We start from the raw sequence: 24,014 nt of genomic DNA on the forward strand, positions 1-24,014 counted from the left end.
AATAGCTCCATTGAAGTAGTATTACAGGTCGTCTTGGATAACGACGGTGATTGCCGTAACGAAAGCACCGACGTGGTGGCCGCCGATCTTTGTGTACCACTGGAGGTGGTAACAGGTGCCACATACATGGTCGAGGACCATGTGAATCACTCATATGTGCATTATGATGTGCACATGTGTGTGATTCACATGGTCCTCGACCATGTATGTGGCACCTGTTACCATGTGAATCACTCATATGTGCATTATGATGTGCACATGTGTGTGATTCACATGGTCCTCGATCCATTGTATGTGGCACCTGTTACTCACACTCCAGTGGTACACAAATATCGGCGGGCCACCACGTCCGTGTCGTTCGTTTACGGCAATCACCGTCGTTACTGCCAAGACGAACCTGTAATACTACTTCAATGGGAGCTTATTCAGAGGCCCTCCTACTTCTTCATTAAATGTGTGCTCGCCCTCACGGAGGCTGGAAAGCACAATGTACTCTGATGGGAACTGTCCTGTTCCATGCTTGCGAAGCTGTCACCGCTTCATCAAGCTCAAGCAGACTTCTGCTTTCTGGCTGCCCACCTCTCTGCCATCCTCTATCTGAGCTCCTGGCCCTAACGAAAGGCTATGGCGAGGTTCAAGGCTAACCTTGCAGAAATTCAATTAATTTCCGCAAAAACTGGTTTCGAAGCACGCGTGAAACGCTTCCTCACACCTCTGCCTGTCCAACTCCGTCTCTTTATCCACTGCGATTTCCAGCTGCCTCTGAAGTGCTCTCCGTTGTGATTCGTCGTCGTCGTCGTCCATTCGGCACTCTGCCCACCTCCACGCGCGCACTCCTTGTTCTCTCTCTTTATCACGCGCACTTTCCAAAGGCGCACAATTCAAACGCGCACTCCACTCATCACAGACGGCAAGCATGCCGCCATTTCTTCCCATTGTTGCGCCTACATCTGGTGAAGTGAGAATGAGTACGTGACTGGTTTACAAAATCATAATGGTAGAACTGAACATGACTGTTGACATCAAAAAAATATTATTTAGACTCTTGGGGCAAAAGCAACCAGGATGCTGATGCTGTGGCCAAAAGTTTAAATCACTCTATTGAGGCAGCGCAACACAACTAGGAGATGTGTTCACTAAGGTAGCAGTGCATCCAAAGACATAGCTAAAACACTACAAGGGATTCTACCTTGGCACAAAATACTTGCCAACAACTCAATAGATAAACAACGTAGAAGTACAATGCGCAACCAGTTTTCCTGGTGTAGAAGTAAACGAATTTATATTCGGGCACAACTTTAGAAGGCAGCGGCATTTTCCCCTCAAAGGCGGATGCACACGAGCCTCCACCAATAGGCGTGCACTTCAGGTGACATCATGAGCCGGACGGCCGGTGACCCCGCCGACGGAGAACACGCCTAACATGGCCGCCCTCGCATCGAGCTCGGCCGAGTCGTGTCAGCTGTGTGCGTTTTCCTTCGTCAGAGTGAATTTGAATTGCCTGTGGTGGTCCGTCATGCCACAGATACACAAGTCTTATTTATACCGACAAATACGCATTTTAGAAGCGGTCACAATTTTTTAAGAGGGACTATTTCTTTAGTCGCGGAGACAATTGGCTGCTGCGCATCGGTCATCTTGGCGGGGCCTCTCCTGTCTTCTAAAGTTGTACCGGACTATAAGAGCGTACACACAGGCAGGAGTATATTTGGAAAATACATACATGCCCTAGTCACAAAACGGACAATAAGAATTCAACTTAAAGGGACTGTCTACCGCTCGGAAAAAAATTTTCGGATTGTGGTGAAAATGAGTAGATCGTTCGTCACATCGGCCGCAACGAGCATGCTTTTGCCCCATAAAAAAGGAACTATATTTTTAATTTGATGTTGAAAATCGTGAAAAAATGACCGCTAGCGTCACCCAGCAGCGACGTGGTCAATCTACTGGTAGGACAACAAATTCTCGCAGGTACACTCATTTTGCTTAAAAACAAACATGTATAACTTGAAATTGTATTTTATGCGCTTGAGGCAGCTTTCAGTTGCGTACAGAGAGTAATTGTTCGCTTCTTTTTTCTCACGCATCCAAAAAGACGCCTGGTGGTGCTGCTTGCGGCACCGTCTTCGATTTCATCTACTTCAACTGATGCGCTATGCCATGCGGCTGTCCGCGCTGGTCGTACTGTGCCGCTGTATCGTTGTTAGGATGTCTCACATGTGCTGGACTGTGAAGGCGTGAATTTATTGTCTCTTTTTGATGAATCGACTTGGCTTGGATTGCGGCAGCAGTGCTAAAATAAACGCATAGACAGCGATTACAGCCAAACAAGTGTTCTGTAATCGTAAGATAAGGCTTCATTTAACCGCTAGCCCGCTGAAAACGACTGTTACATTCATTACATTAGTGTTCAGCGAAAATAAAGTAATTCTACAGAAATAACATGTGCTTTCAGTTTTAATTTTTACCGTCACTACAATCGTCATCGCGTCCTCCAACCAGCGTTGTGGGCATGTTTCCCGCCAATGGAAGAAGACCGAATGCAGATTGAAAAATTCTGTTTTAAAAATTTCTACTCACTTTCCAGAGAAACTGCTGCAAGCTTGGACACTTCAGACAGTACGCTTTCTATTGTGGTACAAAACAGAAAAGCGATGAAGGACAGTAGACAGTCCCTTTAACTATTTATCACACCCACACACACAACCACTTTGAAGGAATACTATATCACAAAGATCTTAGAAAGGCAACCAAATCTCTTTTAAAGGGTTCATGAAGCACCCCTTGGGTTTGTTGCAAAAACACATCCTGCGGAAAGCTGACACAGCTATGAACTGCTCAGCCAAATATTGCAGTCGTGCACGCCGCGTAAAGGCTACAAGCGGAGGGCGAAGTTGCTCTTTTCTCAGGTGCCCTCTTTTCAAACAGAAGCCGGTTCTCACTCTCGTCGGTGAGCGAGGCGTCTGCTGGTTGATGTCGCATGTATGCTTCTCCGCGTCGCAAAAGACATAGCATCCTCATTGGCCGATAGCCGACATAAATCGAGAGCGGCGTTTGGATCAGATGGCTTTTCCGATGGGGTGCCGCCACTTGCCGGCGCCGCACTCCTCAGTCTGCTAACTTTACACGGTAGCCACACTCGCACATGCGAATCACAGCGAGAGAGCAATCGCGCTTCATGACGTGTGCCAACGTAACTTGTTTCCCCCGTGCCATCCCTCCCTGTGTAGCTTCCAGTGCGCTCGTCGGCACGAGAAAAGAGAGAAAGCGCTGAGAGCGTGCGCCAAACCCCCGTAACTCCGCTAATTCACGACGGATACGAGAAATTTTTGTGGCAATCGATTCGGGAGGCAGTAAACTCCGATACTGAGGTCATTAGATCACTACTTGGAAAAGTGGTCATGACCCCTTTAAAGCATGTCTCCCCAACTTGTTAGATAATTTATGAAAAATTTCATGTGTCAGCTCAAAATATAAGAGCACATGGTGTAAGTTCCCAGCACACCAGAATCATATGCAGCATAGTGCGTGAAGAACTGAAATACCAACGTAATGACAATTCACATTTGCCAGGCTGGGAACATACTCAGTATTGTGTTTTCATGTGACTTTTCAAGTGAGTGCTCCGCACAAAAGACATCTGAGCAGACAGTGTAGCTGAACGGTCATTCACCTGCGTGTGTTTTCATATGACATTGCAAGTGAGTGCTCTGCACAAAAGACTTGGAGCACACAATGGTGCTGTATGGTCATTTGTCTGTGTGTGTTTTCATGTGAATTTTCAAGTGAGTGCTTCGCACAAAAGACTTGGAGCAGACAGCGCAGCTGTATGGTCTTTCACCCGTGTGTGTTTTCATGTGACTTGTTAAGTTAGTGCTCCGCACAAAAGACTTTGAGCAGACAGTGCAACGGTACGGTCGTTCGCCTGTGTGGACACGTCGGTGATCTGATAGGTGGGACTGTTGCGAGAAGCTTTGCGAGCAGAAGGAGCACTGAAATGGTTTTTCACCAGTGTGAGTGCGTAGGTGTTTCTTGACAGCGTGGCCCCACCGAAAGCTTCCAGGGCAGAAATGACACTGAAACGGTCGCTCGCCAGTATGGATGCGTTGGTGATATAAGAGGTTGGATCGATGCGAAAAGCTTTGTGGGCAGAAGGAGCACTGAAATGGACGTTCACCAGTATGCTGTGCGCAGGTGGTCTGTAAGATGGTACTTGTCCAAGAAGCTCTTGCCACATGAAGGGCACTGATGTGGCCGCTCGCCGGTGTGGGTGCGCAGGTGTTTCTTGAGATAGCCATTTCGTTGGAAACTTTGAGGGCACAGGTGGCAGTCAAACAGTCGCTTGGCTGTGTGGACCTTGTGATCAACTTCCATATCAGATAGTCTTTCAGTTTTACAGACACCAATGGAAGAGCAATGGGACTGTGACTTGGCATCTCCTAGAGTTACTGGACCGCTGGAATGCCACTCTTCTGCACAGAAAAAACAAAGCATGCCACCTGAATATCATATGTTTTGTTTTAAAAGAAAAATCCACATCTTTTTTGCTGGCTCTGCATATTTGTATGTGATTATGCAGTGCTTGGACGTGTGCAACCTATCCATATGCGTAAAAAAAAGTTGCCTATGCAAGAGACATAAAAGTGATAGGTACACCCTCGAGACTGTTCTGAGTTGCATGCCTACCTGCCACTCCAGAAAGGTGTGATTGGCAAATTTTCACGGAGATTTAATATTCGTGACATTGCCATGCAGACCAATATACTGGTAGTGCAGTGAAGCTTTCTTCTAGAACCGCTTTTCAGCATGCATTATACTTTACACTTAAATACCAAACATGAAGAAACTAACATTCCTATCCTCATCGTTCTCTTTCAGTTTTGTAATATTCAACACACCTAGTACATAAGCAACGATACTATAGTGTAAGCGAAGGTGCCGTTATTAAAGCAGCAGAAGTGCATGGTCTCTGATGTTTGAAGTGGTATTGCAAACTAAGAACAGCTATGAACAACCAAAGCTCCATATATCACATAGTTATCAGTATGACAACATTATTCAAGTTGCTCGTTTCTTTGTTAGACAACACCAAATATGCTTGCATTTCAGTCCATTTCTTCCTCTTCTTAACACATGAGATATGCCATTTTTATAACACACACCAGAGCAAGTTCTATTTCTCAGTCAAAAGCTCTCTTTGCATATTTCACGCATTTTCATGGCTGCTGGTTGGACTTTTGCTGCCGATACCAATCAACAGTGACATCAGCAACAGAGCAACAGATTCAGCAGTGACCGTAGCAACAAATACATAGTCAAGACAAAGAAGTGAAAACAAAGCATCTGTTATTTCGGATTTATTAGTATGTACCTACATTGGTGGCCCCAGTTAACCTCCATATTGTTTTGGAAATCTAAAGGCAAAAGAAAACAATGCTGCAATGCATGAAACATATGATTACTTCTTTAAATATATATTTCTTGAAATATATGAACAGTCGCGCTATACTATATGACTTGAAACAAGGGAGCGCGTGGCCTCATGAGTTCAAAGATTGCACATGGCTTAAACTTGTTCTCATTTCCCCAAATAAATAATGTTTTCTTATTTGGGATTATCCTAAACTGAGAGAACAGCATTTAGTTATGGAAATATTGGCTAGTGGAAGCCATGTGCAGTCGTTGAACTCGTGAGGCTACGCGCTTTCGTGTTGCAAGTCATATTGAGTGCGACTGTACATTAGTGCTTAAGAATACTTTTAAGCACAAATACCATGATGGATCAACATTGTGGCTGCACCTGAGAAATACCACATGCCCATAGGTCAGCAAACTCACTCATGAGTCGACTCACTCAGACTAAGATCGAACAGTGAGTCTAAGCGTGAGTGAGTGCAGGTGAGTAATGTTTTGGTGAGTGTGAGTCTGAGTGAGTTTGGTTGAGAAAAATATCAATGAATCTGAGTCCAAGCGAGTCCAGATGAGGAAAATTTCGTTGAGTCTGAGTCCAAGTGAGCCCTAAGCGCAAAATATTTCTTGAGTGAGTCTGGGTGAGCTCCGCGCTTTTTTGCCGACCTATGGTTCTATCCACACAAATCAGCATTACTATCAGCCTTATGTGGCCTCACGTTTATACTCCCATCGCCTCACGCATACTTCAAAGCACTAGTGTTCATACGCCAGCTCAATATTTATTGATCAGAGGCATGAGTTACGGAGGGGAGCAGGTGCCTCGACACCACCCCCCCACCTCCCCGCAAACTGTTTCACACAAAGTTCTTGGTAAAAATATCTCGTGTGAGCCATCTGTTTCAATAAAAATGTCCTTACTGGATTGCAACCACTGATAACTAATATTTGAAGGTACGAGATCAAAAGCCACCAAAGAGAGCACCAATTATTCGAGATATTGGTCTTAACAGCATTGACACCATGGTCGAAAAAGCTAATATATGCTAACGGACTCATGAGTCAACTCACTCAGGCTCAAATAGAGCCGTGAGTCTGAGTCCGAGCGAGTCGAAGTGAGCAATATTTTGGCGAATTGAGTCCGAGTAAGTCCGGTTGACAAAACTTTTGGTGAGCCTGAGTCCAAGTGAGCTATACGGACGAAATACATTTCATCAGTGAATCTTAGTGAGCTCCACATTTTTTGCCGACCTATGCACATGCCACAAGCTTTAATCAGAACAAGGAAACACAAACGAACTCAGATATGTGATTAACAAAATTAAATAATGTTTAGGTTTTATGAGCGAAAACCACCACAAGATTTGATGCGTGCCACAGCAAGAAGCTATAGCTTAATTTTTACCACCTGGGCTTTCTAGCGTGAATCTAAATCTTAGTACACAGTGGTTCTTGTTTTTCACTCCCATCAAGATGCTACTTTCGTGGCTTGAGCTGCACAGTTCGGAGGACTGCTTAGAAAAGCCACAGAACAGTATATTCACACAGGTAGCTCAAACATCAAGACGAATCGACATTCTAGTTGTATCTCTGTACAAAAGACTTTCCTACAAATCAGTGCATTAACAACATATAGCTACAACATGACACTATTTAACTTGTGTACAGGCAAAGGAACTCACAGGAGTGTCCACATTGGTAGAAGAACCTTCAGAAAATTCATACATGTCTCAACAACGAAACAAAGATTAACAATGTAACATGAATATTTAGTCACACACATAACTCATTTGGAGGAATACTACATGAAGGGATAAAACATGAAGGCCAGAGTAAGGCAACGGAATCTTCGTACAAGGAAAAATGTCTGCAGCTTGTTAGATATTCCTAGAAAATCCTCTGATGCCCTCTATTAATTTAACATGTAAGTTCCAGATGCACCAGAACAACATGGAGCATAATGTATACATATGAACAATTGAAATAAGGATGCAATAAACATTCACAAATGCATGGTGACATACTCAGTGTTGTGAAATCCCATATGAACTCTCAGGTGACTGCTCTGCGCAAATGACTTGGAGGAGATAGTGGAACTGTATGGCTTTTCCCGTGTGGAGGTGCAGGTGAGCTGACAGGTGGGATTTCTTATGGGAATTTCTGCAAGCAGAAGGCGCAGTGAAGTGGACATTCACTAGTGTGAGTGCGCAGGTGTTCCATACGACTGCTATTTCTCAGAAAGCTTTGTGGGCACCAACGACACTTAATGGTCCTTGCCTATGTAGATGCGTTGGTGTTTTGTAAGTCTGTACTTTTCCGAAAAGCATTTATCGCACAAAGGGCACCGAATGTGGCCGTTTGCCTATGTGGGTGTGCAAGTGTTCCTTCATATCCAACCGTTAAATCGAAAATGGTGTTCCCAATCGAGGTCCGGTACTATCCTGCAAAGACAGGAAAACAGAAGAGTCAAATTAACTGCAGTCAAGTTGGCATCAGTATACTGCCTAGTTATGTAATGAATTTTATAGATTGTGTTGTGACAAGAAATCAAACTAAAGTCTGTGGTTTCAAACTCAACAGGACAGAACACCCTGATCAATGCAGCTTCATTGACCTAGAAGGTGCCTGAGCACTGCGATGACTGACAGCATGCAAATTGACCCAGCTTCTTGGTGTACGACAATGTCTTGTATTGCTGTGTGTACATATGCCTGTTATTAAGCTCCTTATAAGTGTGTCCTGTCCACTTTGAAAAACAGGGGCTATCTACCTCACTGTGCAGTACCCTGGTGACGATGGTGCTTTCTCATGTGTATGCTACGCTGAAAAAGGTGCACGAAAGTCATGGATCATACAAGGCAGATGAGAGGTCGCTCGCCCGTCTGGATGCGCATGTGTGACTTGAGGTGCGCCTTCTGCGAGAGGCCTCGAGCGCAGACGTGGCACTGGAACGGCCGTTTGCCCGTGTGGATGACCCTGTGCCTTGCAAGAGATGATGGCCAGTTGGCAACATAATCGCAATAGTGGCAGTGGTAAGGGGGCCCCTGCTGTGATGGCTGTTGCATTTTCTGTGTTGGGTAGCCTTGATTACTTTTTCCAGCTGCATGAGAAAATTGACAGCTGCCACTGAGGCATCAGAGTGATGACGGGGGCTGATTTGTTCAGGTTGGCTGAGTTTGTGCTGACTGAAAGTATCGCATTAAAAGAACTCGGCCACACTCAGCTTAACAGCACAAACTTATTTTCCATGCGTTCTTCACATATCTATAGTACAATGTAGACATGAAAGCTAGAGACCAAAGTATAACATATGAGAACAAAGATGGAGTGTCTGTCTTGTTTATATGTAATCCATTTTATCATCGCAATCTGTCACTGAGGCTTAACAACAAAAAGTCCTTGAACATAGAGAAATCCTTTTGTGCCAAGCATTTTGTCATTAGTCCTTTTCTGTGAACAGAGGAACTCTTTTGAATAAAGTGCAATTTCATGGGTGAACTGCAAAAATTTAGTGCAGCCTACACTTAGTCGTGCAAGGCTGGGTCACAGCAGAGCTGGCGGGCACCTAGCTTGTCCTGGCTCAGCTAGGCTTTTACGCTCTCACCTCTTTTTCTCACCGCTTGCTAAAGTATACTATAGAAGGCTATGCTTTCTCTCCTTTTTTTCTGTCGCTTTGTCTGTCTGTGTATTTCAAGGTCCGTTCGATTCGCCTGCACCATCTGAACCCGTTCACGAGGTGCTGCACCTTTCCATTCGTTTCAGCAGTGCAGCAATGGCGGCCTCTGAACCACGCCATTCGTTTCAAAAGGTGCAGGAGAGGTGCAGCACTGGTTCACGATTTTCCTGCACCCTCTATGCTGGCGGTGCCGGCTTGGTGCAGTCTTGCGCGTGCGCACTAGCAGCTGAGCAGACGACGCAGCATTCAGGTGTAGGCGCTGTACCGGTGAGACGTGTTTTGCCAAAGGGTTTGAGCCTCATAGACTGTCCACGTGCGGTTTGCCACCGGTCAACGTTACGTAGACGACGTAAATTAAGCGAACAAAAATAAGGTCTGAACCATGTCGGCACCTCGTCATTCGTTTGTAGTGAAGCACCGTGCCTGCACTACTGAACTCCTGCTGAACAATTTCTGAACTTCTTGTGCACCGCCGTGAACCGGTTCCGATTGGTGCAGGTGAATCGAACAGACCTTCATTCTCTGTCTACCTTTTTATCTTTCCTCCCTTTCTTTCCCTCTATTTCTCTCCTTCTCTCTATGTCTTTCATTCACCCTGTAGTCGTTTTCTTGCCTTCTATCTTTTTCTCTCTCATTTTCCTTTCTTTCTCTTCCTTTCGATCTTTTTCTTTCCCTCTCTCTGTACTCGTTTTCCCCTCCTCCCTGCCCTCTCCCCTTTTACACCCCCTTGCTGTACACTACTCTACAAGGCTAGCGTGCCTGGATAGCCGAGTGGTTATGACGCTCGCCTTTAGATCGTGGGTAGGCAGGTTTGAATTTCGCGTTGCCGAGAAAACTTTTTTGTTCCAAGGATTTCTCTGTTTTTCTTTATATCTCTTTCTTTCTTTCCCACTCTGAGTACAGTCCCATCAGACTTGTTGCGTCCCATGCAGGACAAATCGGTGCACATGCTCTGGGAGCGAAGCAGAAGAGGAAGAAGAGGACGAATATGAAGATAAGGCCAAAGGGAGTGCGTGGCAGCCCATGATGATGATAATTTTCTATCTATGACACACGGCAAACTTCGAGCATAACAGCTCTGCTATAAAATTGAGCTCACCAGTTGCATTTGCACAATTGAGGAAGTTACCACAGTTGCACAGCTCTTTTCCTAATTCACTTTGGCCAAGTATAAAAGAGCACCGTAAGTAAACTAAGTTGAGTGACCTGCTTTGATTCGACCACATGGCACAACATGTCAGTGCATTATATCTTGGAGCTGCTCAGTTGAAATGGCTGAAATTATTTTGTTTTCAACCACCGTAGCATGTCTTACAGTGTCTATAACAAATTTCATAGCCTTAACAGTCATGTTACACACTGGAAAAAATAATGCAACTTTGAATAGCCAAAATAAGAAGCACTAACACTACACTACATCATCCTAATCAATGCTTTTAGTGTACACTATTCATGACTCTGCTAAACAGTGGAACAGCAATATTACAAAAGCACCATTTATGTTTTTCTGTACTGAAGTTGGTTTTGCATGTTTCCTTGGGTAGTGATGTCAATGAAAACTTAAAGTGGCCCGATTAATTTGTTTTTTTTTTTACACATTTGCTTTCTGTCGCACTTGATGATGCTTGAGCAGCAGCAAAAGATTCAATACCACAGTATTAGATAATTTAATAACCTCACAAAGTCAGCTTTGTGCCGACAGTAGTGATCGACACTGACAATAACCAGCAGCAGACGTTAGGCAGGAGGCAAGTGATGTGCAGGTGTGTTTTTCGCTGTAGCTGGTTGGGTGCAAAGGTCTGACTGCACATTACATGCTGTCACTGACTTTTCAGAGTAAAACTGTGTAACACAGTTACACAGTTTTAAAAACTACACAAAGGTGTAAGAAGTGTCCTGTTGGACCCTGTTGTATCAACACTGGCAGCACCATCTCGTGAAAGGATGTGAACTACAGGACTGAGAGACAACGCTGAAACGGCCAAGTTTTCAGTTTATGCTGAAACACAGGAATCTGCTGAGACAACAATATGTGCTAGCGTTCCTGTTATTTCTCACCCTTCTACATCAAGAGTGACACAAGAGAAATGTTTATCAGGTGTTCCTCTAGAGACGAAGTTACTAGAGGTCCACTAGGGCGAATATTTGGTCAAACCGCTCAGCTACAAGTTGTTATGGGAAGGCCACAATAGATGACTGCTTCCACTACCAAGTAAAAGTTGTTTTATGAATGGAAGTTGCACAAGTCTTGACTAGCCAAGTGAAATGCTAAATGAAATGCTTCTCTCTCGTCAACTCTTAGTTTGAAATTAGAAGTTGAATCGATTGCTGACGTCACTTTAGCACTAATCTCAGGATGACATGAGGTAAGCGTTGCAATGAAGATCTTAGAAATTAAGGTATGGGTGCAAGGCCCTTTTAAGTGTCGCCAACAGGTTATTCAATAAAGGTTCACAAGTTAACACAAATTCAACAGAACATGCTTCTACGAGGATTATTAAAGAACATCACTGACTAGAATATTCAGGATAAAAAGATTGGCAATTCTAAAAAATTTCCTTCACGCTTTTCCTACAACACATAAGGCTCCAATTCTCTGCAGCAGGAACGATGCTCTTCTGACATGTCATAGTGGAGATAACCTGCAATATAACACAGTTAATGATAAGCAAAACATCCAAGAGAACGAATAAGAAAGGTGAATCAGGCAACACAGACACCAAGATAACTGCAGCAATAGCACATAGAACCTGCAAGAAAATTAATGTCAAGACATGCAGCCAAGACAATAAAGGTGCTCAACGTCCAGTATTCAACAGAAACACACAACAGCATTTGGGGAGTACACAGTAGGAGACACTAGGTATTGAAAGAATCGAGGTCCTCAAGCAGCATATTTACAAATACACATAAAAAGTTTGAAAGTAACATAGAATGTACATGTGAAGATGCACAAACACACACTTTATACAGGGACAATGGTCTATAATCAGCATGTGCGTGTGTGTGTATGTGCGCGTGTGATATGTACATACTAACAGACATACACAAGTGCTATGAGAGGACTAGCGGGTAACAATTTTCTGGCATACATAAGCATGCCCAATGTCACATGGTTTTGCTACTTCATCCTCGACATGTCAGTGCCTCTCTCTAATGCTACTTTTGTACGCAGTTGATGAAACAGTGCACGTGGATAGACTGTAGTATTGCCACTAAGTAAAAGCAAGGAAGTGCCCACTGCAAGAACAATGTAAACTGCACTGACGAGAGTATCTGCCATTTTATCCAGTAGTTGACACGATGATGGTTGTGAATATTGAATAAGCTAGTAGGCAGCATTCCCAATCTTCCAGGCTGCTTACATAAAAGCCTGTGCCTAGTGTTCAATTCATATTATCCGTTCAAAGAAGCTCTTTGAGAACCGAGAGAAACTGAAGGAAGGCATTTCTGTTTATAGAAAGCGAACATTCTGCGGATTTTACTCGTCTTGATTTTTGCAATAGAAATGACCCAGATGCAATCAAATTTATGCAGTCCATGATTACACATTATCTAACAGTGGCTGCACCACAGATCAGCAAAAAAAAAAGCCAGCCACCATATTAACAAAGTGATGAAAAAATCGTTGTACGGGGGATGTTGCTGCAGCCACTGTTAAGACAAAGTGGACTTGCCTTCATTAAGGCAGCGATGTCCTCATGAAGAAACGTTCGTCCACTTTGCAAAACAATGGCTTCAGTGACATTCCTTCTTTAATGATTCTTCTAATCACTTCACGCCTTCATCTTCCATTGAAGTTTTGTATTGTTTTCATTAATTAAGCATTACAAAATGGTAATTACAAATATCAACTGGCACTTTTTGTAAAGGGTCCAAATTGCTGCAAACAATGAATGAGCCCATTAAGATTGAAAAGATGGGATGTGTGCAACCGCCTTGCCAAACAGAGCCATACCAAGGGCTGGAAAAACATCCAACAATGCCCACCTCACTTTCATTGAAAATTGGGTTAATCAAGATGTGGGTGCATGCCTGGTTGAAGCCGTAAAAACCGAGATGGTGGCCAATGAAAAACGTTGAGTTAGGACTACAGTGGCTACAGAATTGCAGAAAGCACATTTACTTCCCAATGGTAAAAGCTGGGCACAGCGCATTGTTATTGTCACTGACCCCATTCTTTCCTACCTTCACATTCTTCCCCCATGCGCAGTTTCACTTGACGAATTCAATCTTCATAGCAACAGAGTAGGAATGCATCGCGCGGCTAGTGGTCTGCATGAGAAGTGTTGCAATAGCGGCTGTGTGCAGAGTTTATCAAGACTTGATTCACAAAAGCCCCGCTACAACAAGGTTTTCCTTCAAGAACTGTTCATTGTCATTCTGTATTATCATCACCCCCAACGGTTTCTTCTGCTCCACCACAAGGAAGTGAATATCTACGTCATTGCCCCAAGCAGTCTCATAGCAGCCGCAACGGGGGGTGGGGGTGGGAGGGGATGTTTCGAATGATGCCGGCTCATGGCAGGGGTGGGAGCTTAACATATCATTTTCAGAAATCTCAAGTTTGCGAAATCTTATTACTAGATACTTGTGCGAAACTGGGTGCAGAAACACTCAACCTGGTTCAAACAGCAGCGGATGAATGAGTTTTTGAAATAGACCCTATTAAGCTCAAAGCGAGCACAGCATACATAATTTTAAAGTGAAATAGGCAAATGTCATCAAGAGAAGCAAGCCACATGTTGACATGAAAAGTGCTGCATTATGCATGCAAGCCATAGTTTGCCTATTTCTGCAATATGCACTCGTTGTATCTTCTAACGTAACATTTATCAAGACATACGAAAGCATGCAATATCATGCATTGGTTAGATGAAATAAACACAAAAAAAAGGACCATAACTAGCTGTTTTGTTCAAGGCTGCAACTTAAAGTTGCAGACTTCAAAAGATAGGCCCGCTTGTTGAAATGTCGTCTCCAGCGACATCCCGTGTTCACAAAGTACGCACGAGAAGGTTTTAAAACAGTGGCACCAAAGTTAGGGGCAATAACGTGCTCTGCATGTGCTAGTTATGGGCCACACATGACAAACCAGTTTTATAATAGTGTTTTGTGCTCACTGTTCAATATAATGACACAATGCAACATGGAGCTATTGGGCCTCACTGCTCAATCCAAGAAATGATGAGCCCAAGAGAAACAGCTTCTTGCCCCTTGCTTGTCATCTACTCTCCCCCTCTTGCTCCCCCCTCTCATTCCTTTTACCCCCACACAACTTGTGAAGCTTTCAGCACGCTTGCTGGTATGAAACGAGAGACAAAGCGCTTAAAGCGTGCAATGAATCCCTGTAACTCCACTTGTACTTCACCGATTCTAAAAATTTCTGCAGCAGTCGATTTGCGAGGCAACAGACTCCTTTAATGAAGCCGTTCAAAGGTTACTTAAAGAAGTGTTGCAGGGTTCCTTTAAGTGATGCTTCAGTGGCGCACATTTTTGGATTCTGGCGTCGACGACACTGAACCTCTGCTTGGGTAGGTCATTTAGCAACAGGGGCAGACAAAGCACTTACACCGCTTGTGTCACTCACTTTCAGAAACAAATTTGTGAACACTGGACTTTGTGAAGCGCTGTTTTAGTGGTGGTGACACACACAAGGTCACGAAGTACCACCTTAGTGTTTCTCCTCATGCATTCTTCAAAAATGCGGTCATTCATCCTCTCCTGTACAGATTGTTCGCTTGGGTACATTGAAGAGGACAACGCAGTAGGCATCAACGAGTGCTCAAGAGCTGCGCTCTAAAACGTTACTTACATTCATCTTGCTGACACTCAACAACATTCCCAATTTTACATAATCTGCGTATTCACGTGTTTCAAATCCTATAAAACTTTGTCTGTACTGGTGTGTATTGCCGTTGCTATTAATTGTCAGATGCTACGACTTTGTATGGAGATGAACCCCCCTATAGGGCAATTTTCCTTTTGTCCTCTCCTTAAAGTCCACCTGCACTCTCACACCGAGTACACTTCACAAGAGTCAAGTGAATCTCATTGCATATGGAGTTCTGGCTTTCCAGAATCAATAAACCACCAACCATCATCCCCAAGGACCTTGTAGCCACTAATGTCATTACATAGTTGAAAACTGGCCACTCAAATTTTGTTAAAGTTCTGTATTGTTGAACTTTTGTTAAATATAGCACCGAACAAACAAAAGGTTGTCTGCTTCCTACAATGAACAAATGTCAACTTCCTTTAAATTCAACTGAATCGGTAAAGTGACGGCCATAAGGATCGATTTCTCTGTTCCCTTGTGATATTTAGACGAGAATGCCCGAGATAAAGCTACCCCTCGAGTGTAAAAAATGGGTGGAGCTGGCTTTCAACCGTCTTAGAAAAAAAAAAGTGAAAAGCAATATATCTTTTTTGTCACAATGCAAAAAAGTCTCATTTGTTCATTCATTCATGTAGATGTAGGGCAGCCTTGAGGCTCTTTTTGATGTTGCCCTATGACACCAGGATATCATAAAACACTGACGATACCTAGACTATCTGGTTCACATGCCTAATTGAATGTCAGCAGAAACCGAACACAAGATCACAGAGGAAAGAAAAGGACCATAAAATATGGCACTGAACTTGCAACTAAATTTCATTGGAAGTGAACAAAAAATGCAATTACACACTAACATAACACATGCATGTGTTGCAGAAGAAACAACAAGGGAACAAAGAAAAGGAACAAAGGTCAAAGAAACGAAGTCTCTATTGTTCCTTTCGTTTTACTGTTCTTTGTCTTCTGAAAGCCATATGTTTCAACCTGGTATGCACTAACATTTCTTGTTTGATTCTAATAAGCAGTAGCCACCATAAATATTCTTCTCTGCTGTCTTGCGCACAGCTTTCTGTGCCGTTCAATTAAGCACATGTGTTGATGCAGACTTGCAGGCCCCTGCCTACCTTCAGGTTTAAAATTTTTCACATAGCGATGAAGGTTTCGCATTCTTCCTCAAACTAATGCCTTTTTAAGTAACCATGGCACAATACTTCGTTGCCTCCACCAAGGGCACCCCAGGGTCAAATTATGGGGTACTAAAATACAGAGATTCTCTATCTTTAGTCTTTCTGCCATCACAGCTCAGCCATGCCTGCCTGAGCTGTGACAGGTGAGTCCAACCCACATGTGCTCGGGTCCGTGGTGTCGCAACACACCAAATGCCTGCAGAATTGCAAGCACCCCTGCGGGTGATATACTAAGTTTCCATGCCGAAGCTGTTCAGCCCTAACCTGTCTGCAATAACTTCAGGATGTCATAGTAGCGATCAAGTAAACTATAAAAGCTCACAAAAAAAGAGACTATAATTGATAATGAAGTAAGGTCGAAGTCTGGGTCAGTTGGTACATAACGCTGAAAGAATAAACCAGTCAAGAAGACTATGGACACAGGAGAGAAGTTGCACACAAACGACCAGTCGTTGTGTATGCCACTTTTCTCGACTGCTTTATTCTTTCATCAATAATGAACCTAGGGTATTGAAAGGTAGAAATTGATGCTCTGTACTTAAGACAAAGACAGGATATGAGGTAATCAAAAAAAGTGAGAACTTGCAATGCAGCTTTTATTTTGATTTGTGCGGCAAGGTGTGGCTCTCAAAGAAGGAACAAAAGCATACAGGGATATCACAACTCTACGAAGAAGGGCAAAAAGAGCAAGGTGATACCATCAATGATGAGGTTACTGAAGCAGACAACACAAGGCAAGAATAATTATTTTTCTTCTATCTGCTAAGTAGATCGATATCTAATGCGATTTCAGCAAATCTTTATTGATTCCTATCAACTAGAGCCATAACACTTTACAATATGCTTATCATTTCATCGGTATACAGAAAAAAATAATGCAACAGTAGTATTTTATAGATACAAAGTTAAGGATAATCTAATAATGCTTCCGAACATTTTACAATGTTCTAATCCTTTGTGACGGCAAGCATGCCGCCATTTCTTCCCATCGTTGCGCCTACATCTGGTGAAGTGAGAATGAGTACGTGACTGGTTTACAAAATCATAATGGTAGAACTGAACATGACTGTTGACATCAAAAAATTATTATTTAGTCCCTTGGGGCAAAAGCAATCAGGATGCTGATGCTGTGGCCAAAAATTTAACTCACTCTATTGAGGCAGCACAACACAAATAGGAGATGTGTTCACTAAGGTAGCAGTGCATACAAAGACATAGCTAAAACACTACAAGGGATTCTACCTTGGCACAAAAGACTTGCCAACAACTCAATAGATAAACAACGTAGAAGTACAACGTGCAACCAGTTTTCCTGGTGTAGAAGTAAACAAATTTATCGTCGGGTACAACATTAGAAGGCAGCGGCATTTTCCCCTCAAAGGCGGATGCACACGAGCCTCCACCAGTAGGCGCGCACTTCAAATGACATCATGAGCCGGACGGCCGGTGACCCCGTCGACGGAGAACATGCCTAACATGGCCGCCCTCGCTTCGAACTGGGCCGAGTTGCGTCAGCTGTGTGCGTTTTTCTTTGTCAAAAGTGAATTCGAATTGTTTGTGGTGGTCCGTCATGCCACAGATAAACAAATCTTATTTATACCGACAAATACGCATTTTAGAAGCAGTCACAATTTTTTAAGAGGGACTATTTCTTTAGTCGCGGAGCCAATTGGCTGCTGCGCTTCAGTCATCCGGGCGGGGCCTCTCCTGTCTTCTAAAGTTGTACCGGACTATAGGAGCGTACACACAGGCAGGGGTATATTTGGAAAATACATACATGCTCTAGTCACAAAACAGACATTAAGAATTCAACTTAACTATTTATCACACCCACACACACAACCATTTTGAAGGAATAATATATCAAAAAGATCACGGAAAGGCAACCAAATCTCTTTTAATGGGGTCATGAAGCACCCCTTGGGCTTGATAAAAAACACATCCTGCGGAAAGCTGACACAGCTATGAACTGCTCAGCCAAATATTGCAGTCGTGCACGCCACGTAAAGGCTACAAGCGGAGGGCGAAGTTGCTCTTTTCTCAGGTGCCCTCTTTTCAAACAGAAGCCGGTTCTCACTCTCGTCGGTGGGCGAGGCGTCTGCCGGTTGATGTCGCATATATGCTTCTCCGCGTCGCAAAAGACATAGCATCCTCATTGGCCGATAGCCGACATAAATCGAGGGCGGCGATCGGATCAGATGGCTTCTTGCCACGGGGTGCCGCCACTTGCCAGTGCCACGCTCCTCAGTCTGCTAACTTTACACGGTAGCCACACTCGCACATGCGAATCACAGCGGGAGAGCGATTGCGATTCATGACGTGTGCCAACGTAACTTGTTTCCCCCGTGCCATCCCTCCCTGTGTCGCTTCCAGTGCGCTCGTCGGCACGAGAAAAGAGAGAAGGCGCTGAGAGCGTGCGCCAAACCCCCGTAACTCCGCTAATTCATGACGGATTCGAGAACTTTTTACGGCAATCGATTCGGGGGGCAGTAAGCTCCGATACTGAGGTCATTAGATCATTAATTGGAAAAGTGGTTCATGACCCCTTTAAAGCATGTCTCACCAACTTGTTAGATAACTCTTGAAAATCCTTTGATTTCACGTGTCAGCTCAAAATATAAGATCACATGGTGTCAGTTACTGGCACACCAGAATCATATGCAGCATAGTGCGTGAAGAACTGAAATACTAACGTAATGACAATTCACATTTGCCAGGCTGGGAACATACTCAGTATTGTGTTTTCATGTGACTTTTCAAGTGAGTGCTCCACACAAAAGACTTCTGAGCAGACAGTATAGCTGTACGGTCATTTACCTGCGTGTGTTTTCATGCGACTTTTCAAGTTAGTGCCCTGCACAAAAGACTTGGAGCACACAGTGGAGCTGTATGGTCATTTGTCTGTGTGTGTTTTCATGTGAATTTTCAAGTGAGTGCTCTGCACAAAAGACTTGGAACACACAGTGGTGCTGTATGGTCATTTGTCTGTGTGTGTTTTCATGTGAATTTTCAAGTGAGTGCTCCACAAAAAATACTTGGAGCAGACAGTGCAGCTGTACGGTCTTTCACCCGTGTGTGTTTTCATGTGTGTTTTCAAGTTAGTGCTCCGCGCAAAAGACTTTGAGCAGACAGTGCAACTGTACGGTCGTTCACCTGTGTGGACACGTTGGTGATCTGATAGGTGGGACTGTTGCGAGAAGCTTTGCGAGCAGAAGGAGCACTGAAATGGTCTTTCACCAGTGTGAGTGCGTAGGTGTTTCTTGAGAGTGTGCCTCCTAGAAAAGGTTTCAAGGCAGAAATGACACTGAAACGGTCGCTCGCCAGTATGGATGCGTTGGTGATATAATAGGTTGGATCGATGCGAAAAGCTTTGTGGGCAGAAGGAGCACTGAAATGGACGTTCACCAGTATGAGAGCGCAGGTGGTCCGTGAGATTGGACTTTGCCGAGAAGCTCTTGCCACATGAAGGGCACTGATGTGGCCGCTCGCCGGTGTGGGTGCGCAGGTGTTTCTTGAGACAGCCATTCCGTTGGAAACTTTGAGGGCACAGGTGGCACTCAAACAGTCGCTTGGCTGTGTGGACCTTGTGATCAACTGCCACATCAGATAGTCTTTCAGTTTTACAGACACCAATGGAAGAGTAACGGGACTGTGACTTGGCATCCCCTAGAGTTGCTGGACCGCTGGAATGCCACTTTTCTGCACAGAAAAAACAAGGCATGTCACCTGAACATCATATGTTTTGTTTTAAAAGAAAAATGCACATCTTTATCGTTTGCTCTGCATATTTGTATGCGACTATGCAATGCTTGGACGTGTGTAACCTGTCCATATGTGTAAAAAAAATTGCCTATGCAAGAAACATAAAATGATAGGTACACCCTCGAGACTGTTCCGAGTTGCATGCCTAACATGCCACTCTAGAAAGGTGTGATAGCCAAATTTCCATGAAGATTTAATAATCGTGACATTGCCATGAAGAAAAATATACTGGTAATGCAGTGAAGCTTTCTTCCACAACTGCTTTTTAGCATGCATTATAGTTTACACTTAAATACCAAACATGAAGAAACCGACATTCCTATCTTCATGGCAAGTTACCTGTTGTGAGCACATCAACGTTCTCTTTCAGTTTTGTAATATTCAACACACCCGGTACATAAGCAACGATACTAGTGTAAGCGAATGTGCCACTATTAAAGCGGCAGAAGTGCATGGTCTCTGATGTTCGAAGCGGTATGCCAAACTAAGAACAGCTATGAACAACCAAAGCTCCATATATCACATAGTTATCAGTATGACAACATTATTCAAGTTGCTTGTTTCTTTGTTAGACAACACCAAATATGCTTGCATTTCAGTCCATTTCTTCCTCTTATTAACACATGAGATATGCCATTTTTATAACACACACCAGAGCAAGTTCTATTTCTCAGTCAAAAGCTCTCTTTGCATATTTCACGCATTTTCATGACTGCTGGTTGGACTTTTGCTGCCGATACCAATCAACAGTGACATCAGCAACAGAGGAACAGTTTCAACAGTGACAGTAGCAACAAATACATAGTCAAGACAAAGAAATGAAAACAAAGCATCTGTTATTTCGGATTTATTAGTATGTACCTACATTGATGGCCCCAGTTACCCTCCATATTGTTGTGGAAATGTAAAGGTAAAAGAAAACAATGCTGCAATGCGTGAAACATATGTTTACTTCTATAAATATATATTTCTTTGAATATATGAACAGTCGCGCTATATATGACTTGACACGAGAGCGCGTGGCCTCATGAGTTCAAAGATTGCACATGGCTTCAACTTGTTCTCATTTCCCCAAGTAAATAATGTTTTCTTATTTGTGATTATCCTAAACTGAGAGAACAGCATTTAGTTATGAAAATATTGGCTAGTGGAAGCCATGTGCAGTCTTTGAACTCGTGAGGCTACGCGCTCCCGTGTTGCAAGTCATATTGAGTGCGACTGTACATTAGTGCTTAAGAATACTTTTAAGCACAAATACCATGATGGATCAACATTGTGGCTGCACCTGAGAGATACCACATGCCCATAGGTCAGCAAACTCACTCATGAGTCGACTCACTCAGACTCAGATCGAACAGTGAGTCTGAGCCTGAGTGAGTTCGGGTGAGTGTGAGTCCGAGTGAGTTTGGTTGAGAAAAATATCAGTGAGTCCAAGCGAGTCCGGTTGAGGAAAATTTCGGTGAGTCTGAGTCCGAGTGAGCTCTAAGCGCAAAATATATTTCTTGAGTGAGTCTGGGTGAGCTCCGCGCTTTTCTGCCGACCTATGGTTCTATCCACACAAATCAGCATTACTATCAGCCTTATGTGGGCTCACGTTTATACTCCCATCGACTCATGCATACTTCACAGCATTAGTGTTCATACGCCAGCTCAATATTTATTGATCAGAGGCGTGAGTTACGGACGGGGGCAGGTGCCGCGATCCCACTCCCCTCCCCCCTCTTCCCCGCAAACTCTTTCACATGAAGTTCTCAGTAAAAATATCGCGTGTCAGCCATCTCTTTCAATAAAAATGTCCTTACTGGATTGCAACCACATATAACTCATATTTGAAGGTACGAGATCAAAAGGCACCAAATAGAGAACCAATTATTGGAGATATTGGTCTTAAGAGCATGACACCATGGTCAAAAAAGCTCATATACGCTAAGACTCATGAGTCGACTCACACAGGCTCAAACAGAGCCGTGAGTCTAAGTCTGAGCGAGTCGAAGTGAGTGATAGTTTGGCGAATTGAGTCCGAGTTAGTCCGGCTGACGAAAATTTTGGTGAGCCTGAGTCCAAGTGAGCTATACGGTCGAAATACATTTCATCAGTGAGTCTTAGTGAGCTCCACATTTTTTGCCGACCTATGCACATGCCACAAGCTTTAATCAAAACAAGGAAACACAAACTAACTCAGACATGTGATTAACAAAATTAAATAATGTTTGGGTTTTATGAGCGAAAACCACCACAAGATTTGATGCGTGCCACAGCAAGACGCTATAGCTTAATTTTTACCACCTGGGTTTTCTAGCGTGAATCTAAATCTTAGTACACAGCGGTTCTTGTTTTTCACCCCCATCGAGATGCTACTTCCGTGGCTTGAGCTGCACAGTTCGGAGGACTGCTTACAAAAGCCACAGAACAGTACATTCACACAGGTAGCTCAAACATCAAGAGGAATCAACATTCTAGTTGTATCTCAGTACGAAAGAATTCCCTACAACTCAGTGCATTAACAACATATAGCTACAACATGACACTATTTAACTTGTACAGAGGCAAAGGAACTCACAGGGGTGTCCACATTGGTAGAAGAACCTTCAGAAAATTCATACATGTCTCAACAACAAAACAAAGATGAACAATGTAACATGAATATTTAGTCACACACACAACTCAATTGGAGGAATACTACATGAAGGGATAAAACATGAAGACCAGAGTAAGGCAATGAAATCTTCGTACAAAGAAAAATGCCTGCGGTTTGTTAGATATTCCTAGAATATCCTCTGATGCCCTCTATTAATTTAACATGTAAGTGCACATGGTGACAGTTCCAGATGCACCAGAACAACATGGAGCATAATGTATACATATGAACAATTGAAGTAAGGATGCAATAAAAATTCACAAATGCATGGTGACATACTCAGTGTTGTGAAATCCCATATGAACTCTCAGGTGACTGCTCTGCGCAAATGACTTGGAGCAGATAGTGGAGCTGTGTGGCTTTTCCCCTTTGTGGAGGCGTAGGAGAGCTGACAGGTGGGATTTCTTATGGGAATTTCTGCAAGCAGAAGGCGCAGTGAAGTGGACATTCACTAGTGTGAGTGCGCAGGTGTTCCATACGACTGCTATTTCTCAGAAAGCTTTGTGGGCACCAACGACACTTTAATGGTCCTTGCCTGTGTAGACGCGTTGGCGTTTCCCAAGTCTGTACTTATCGGAAAAGCATTTATCACACAAACGGCACCGAATGTGGCCGTTTGCCTATGTGAGTATGCAAGTGTTCCTTCATATCCAACCATTAAATAAAAAATGGCGTTCCCAATTGAGGTCTGGTACTATCCGGCAAAGACAGGAAAACAGAAGAGTCAAATTAACTGCAGTCAAGTTGGCATCACTATACAGCCCAGTTATTTAATGAATTGTATAGATTGTGTTGTGACAAGAAATCAAACTAAAGTCTGTGGTTTCAAACTCAACAGGACAGAACACCCCGATCAATCTAGCTTCATTGACCTACAAGGTGCCTGAGCACTGCGATGACTGACAGCATGCAAATTGACCCAGCTTCTTGGTGTACGACAATGTCTTGTATTGCTGTGTGTACATATGCCTGTCATTAAGCTCCTTATAAGTGTGTCCCGTCCACTTTGAAAAACAGGGGCTATCTACCTCACTGTGCGGTACCCTGGTGACGATGGTGCTTTCTCATGTGTATGCTACGCTGAAAAAGGTGCACGAAAGTCATCGATCATACAAGGCAGATGAGAGGTCGCTCGCCAGTCTGGATGCGCATGTGCAACTTGAGGTGGCCTTCTGTGAGATGCCTCGAGCGCGGACGTGGCACTGGAACGGCCGTTTGCCCGTGTGGACGACCCTGTGCCTTACAAGAGATGATGGCCAGTCGGCAACATAATCGCAATAGTGGCAGTGGTAAGGGGGCTCCTGCAGTGATGGTGGTTGCATTTTCTGTGCTGAGTAGCCTTGATTACTTTTTCCAGCTGCATGAGAAAATTGAAATCTGCCACTGAGGCATCATAGTGATGACGGGGGCTGATTTGTTCAGGTTGACTGAGTTTGTGCTGATTGAAAGTATCACATTTAAAGAACTCGGCCAAACCAAGCTTAACAGGACAAACTTATTTTC

General features: G+C 43.7%; 1 protein-coding gene and 1 long non-coding RNA gene across 2 annotated transcripts in view; one reads left to right on the plus strand and one right to left on the minus strand.

The window, feature by feature from the left end:
• Positions 1-5,733: 5,733 nt before the first annotated feature.
• LOC125757168 (uncharacterized) lies at positions 5,734-22,408 on the plus strand. The gene is made up of 3 exons (XR_007415092.1): positions 5,734-5,824; positions 6,679-6,957; positions 22,300-22,408. It is a non-coding gene; the product is annotated as an uncharacterized LOC125757168 (long non-coding RNA).
• The window catches only part of LOC119383195 (zinc finger protein 135-like), a 129,449-nt gene continuing 113,120 nt past the window's right edge, over positions 7,686-24,014 (minus strand). The window contains exon 5 of the mRNA XM_049412446.1: positions 7,686-8,509. Coding sequence (XP_049268403.1) covers positions 8,259-8,509 — 251 coding nt within the window. The 3' untranslated portion in view covers positions 7,686-8,258. The remainder of the gene's footprint in view (positions 8,510-24,014) is intronic.

This window comes from Rhipicephalus sanguineus, chromosome 2 (genome assembly GCF_013339695.2).
Source record: "Rhipicephalus sanguineus isolate Rsan-2018 chromosome 2, BIME_Rsan_1.4, whole genome shotgun sequence".
NCBI lineage: Eukaryota > Metazoa > Arthropoda > Arachnida > Ixodida > Ixodidae > Rhipicephalus > Rhipicephalus sanguineus.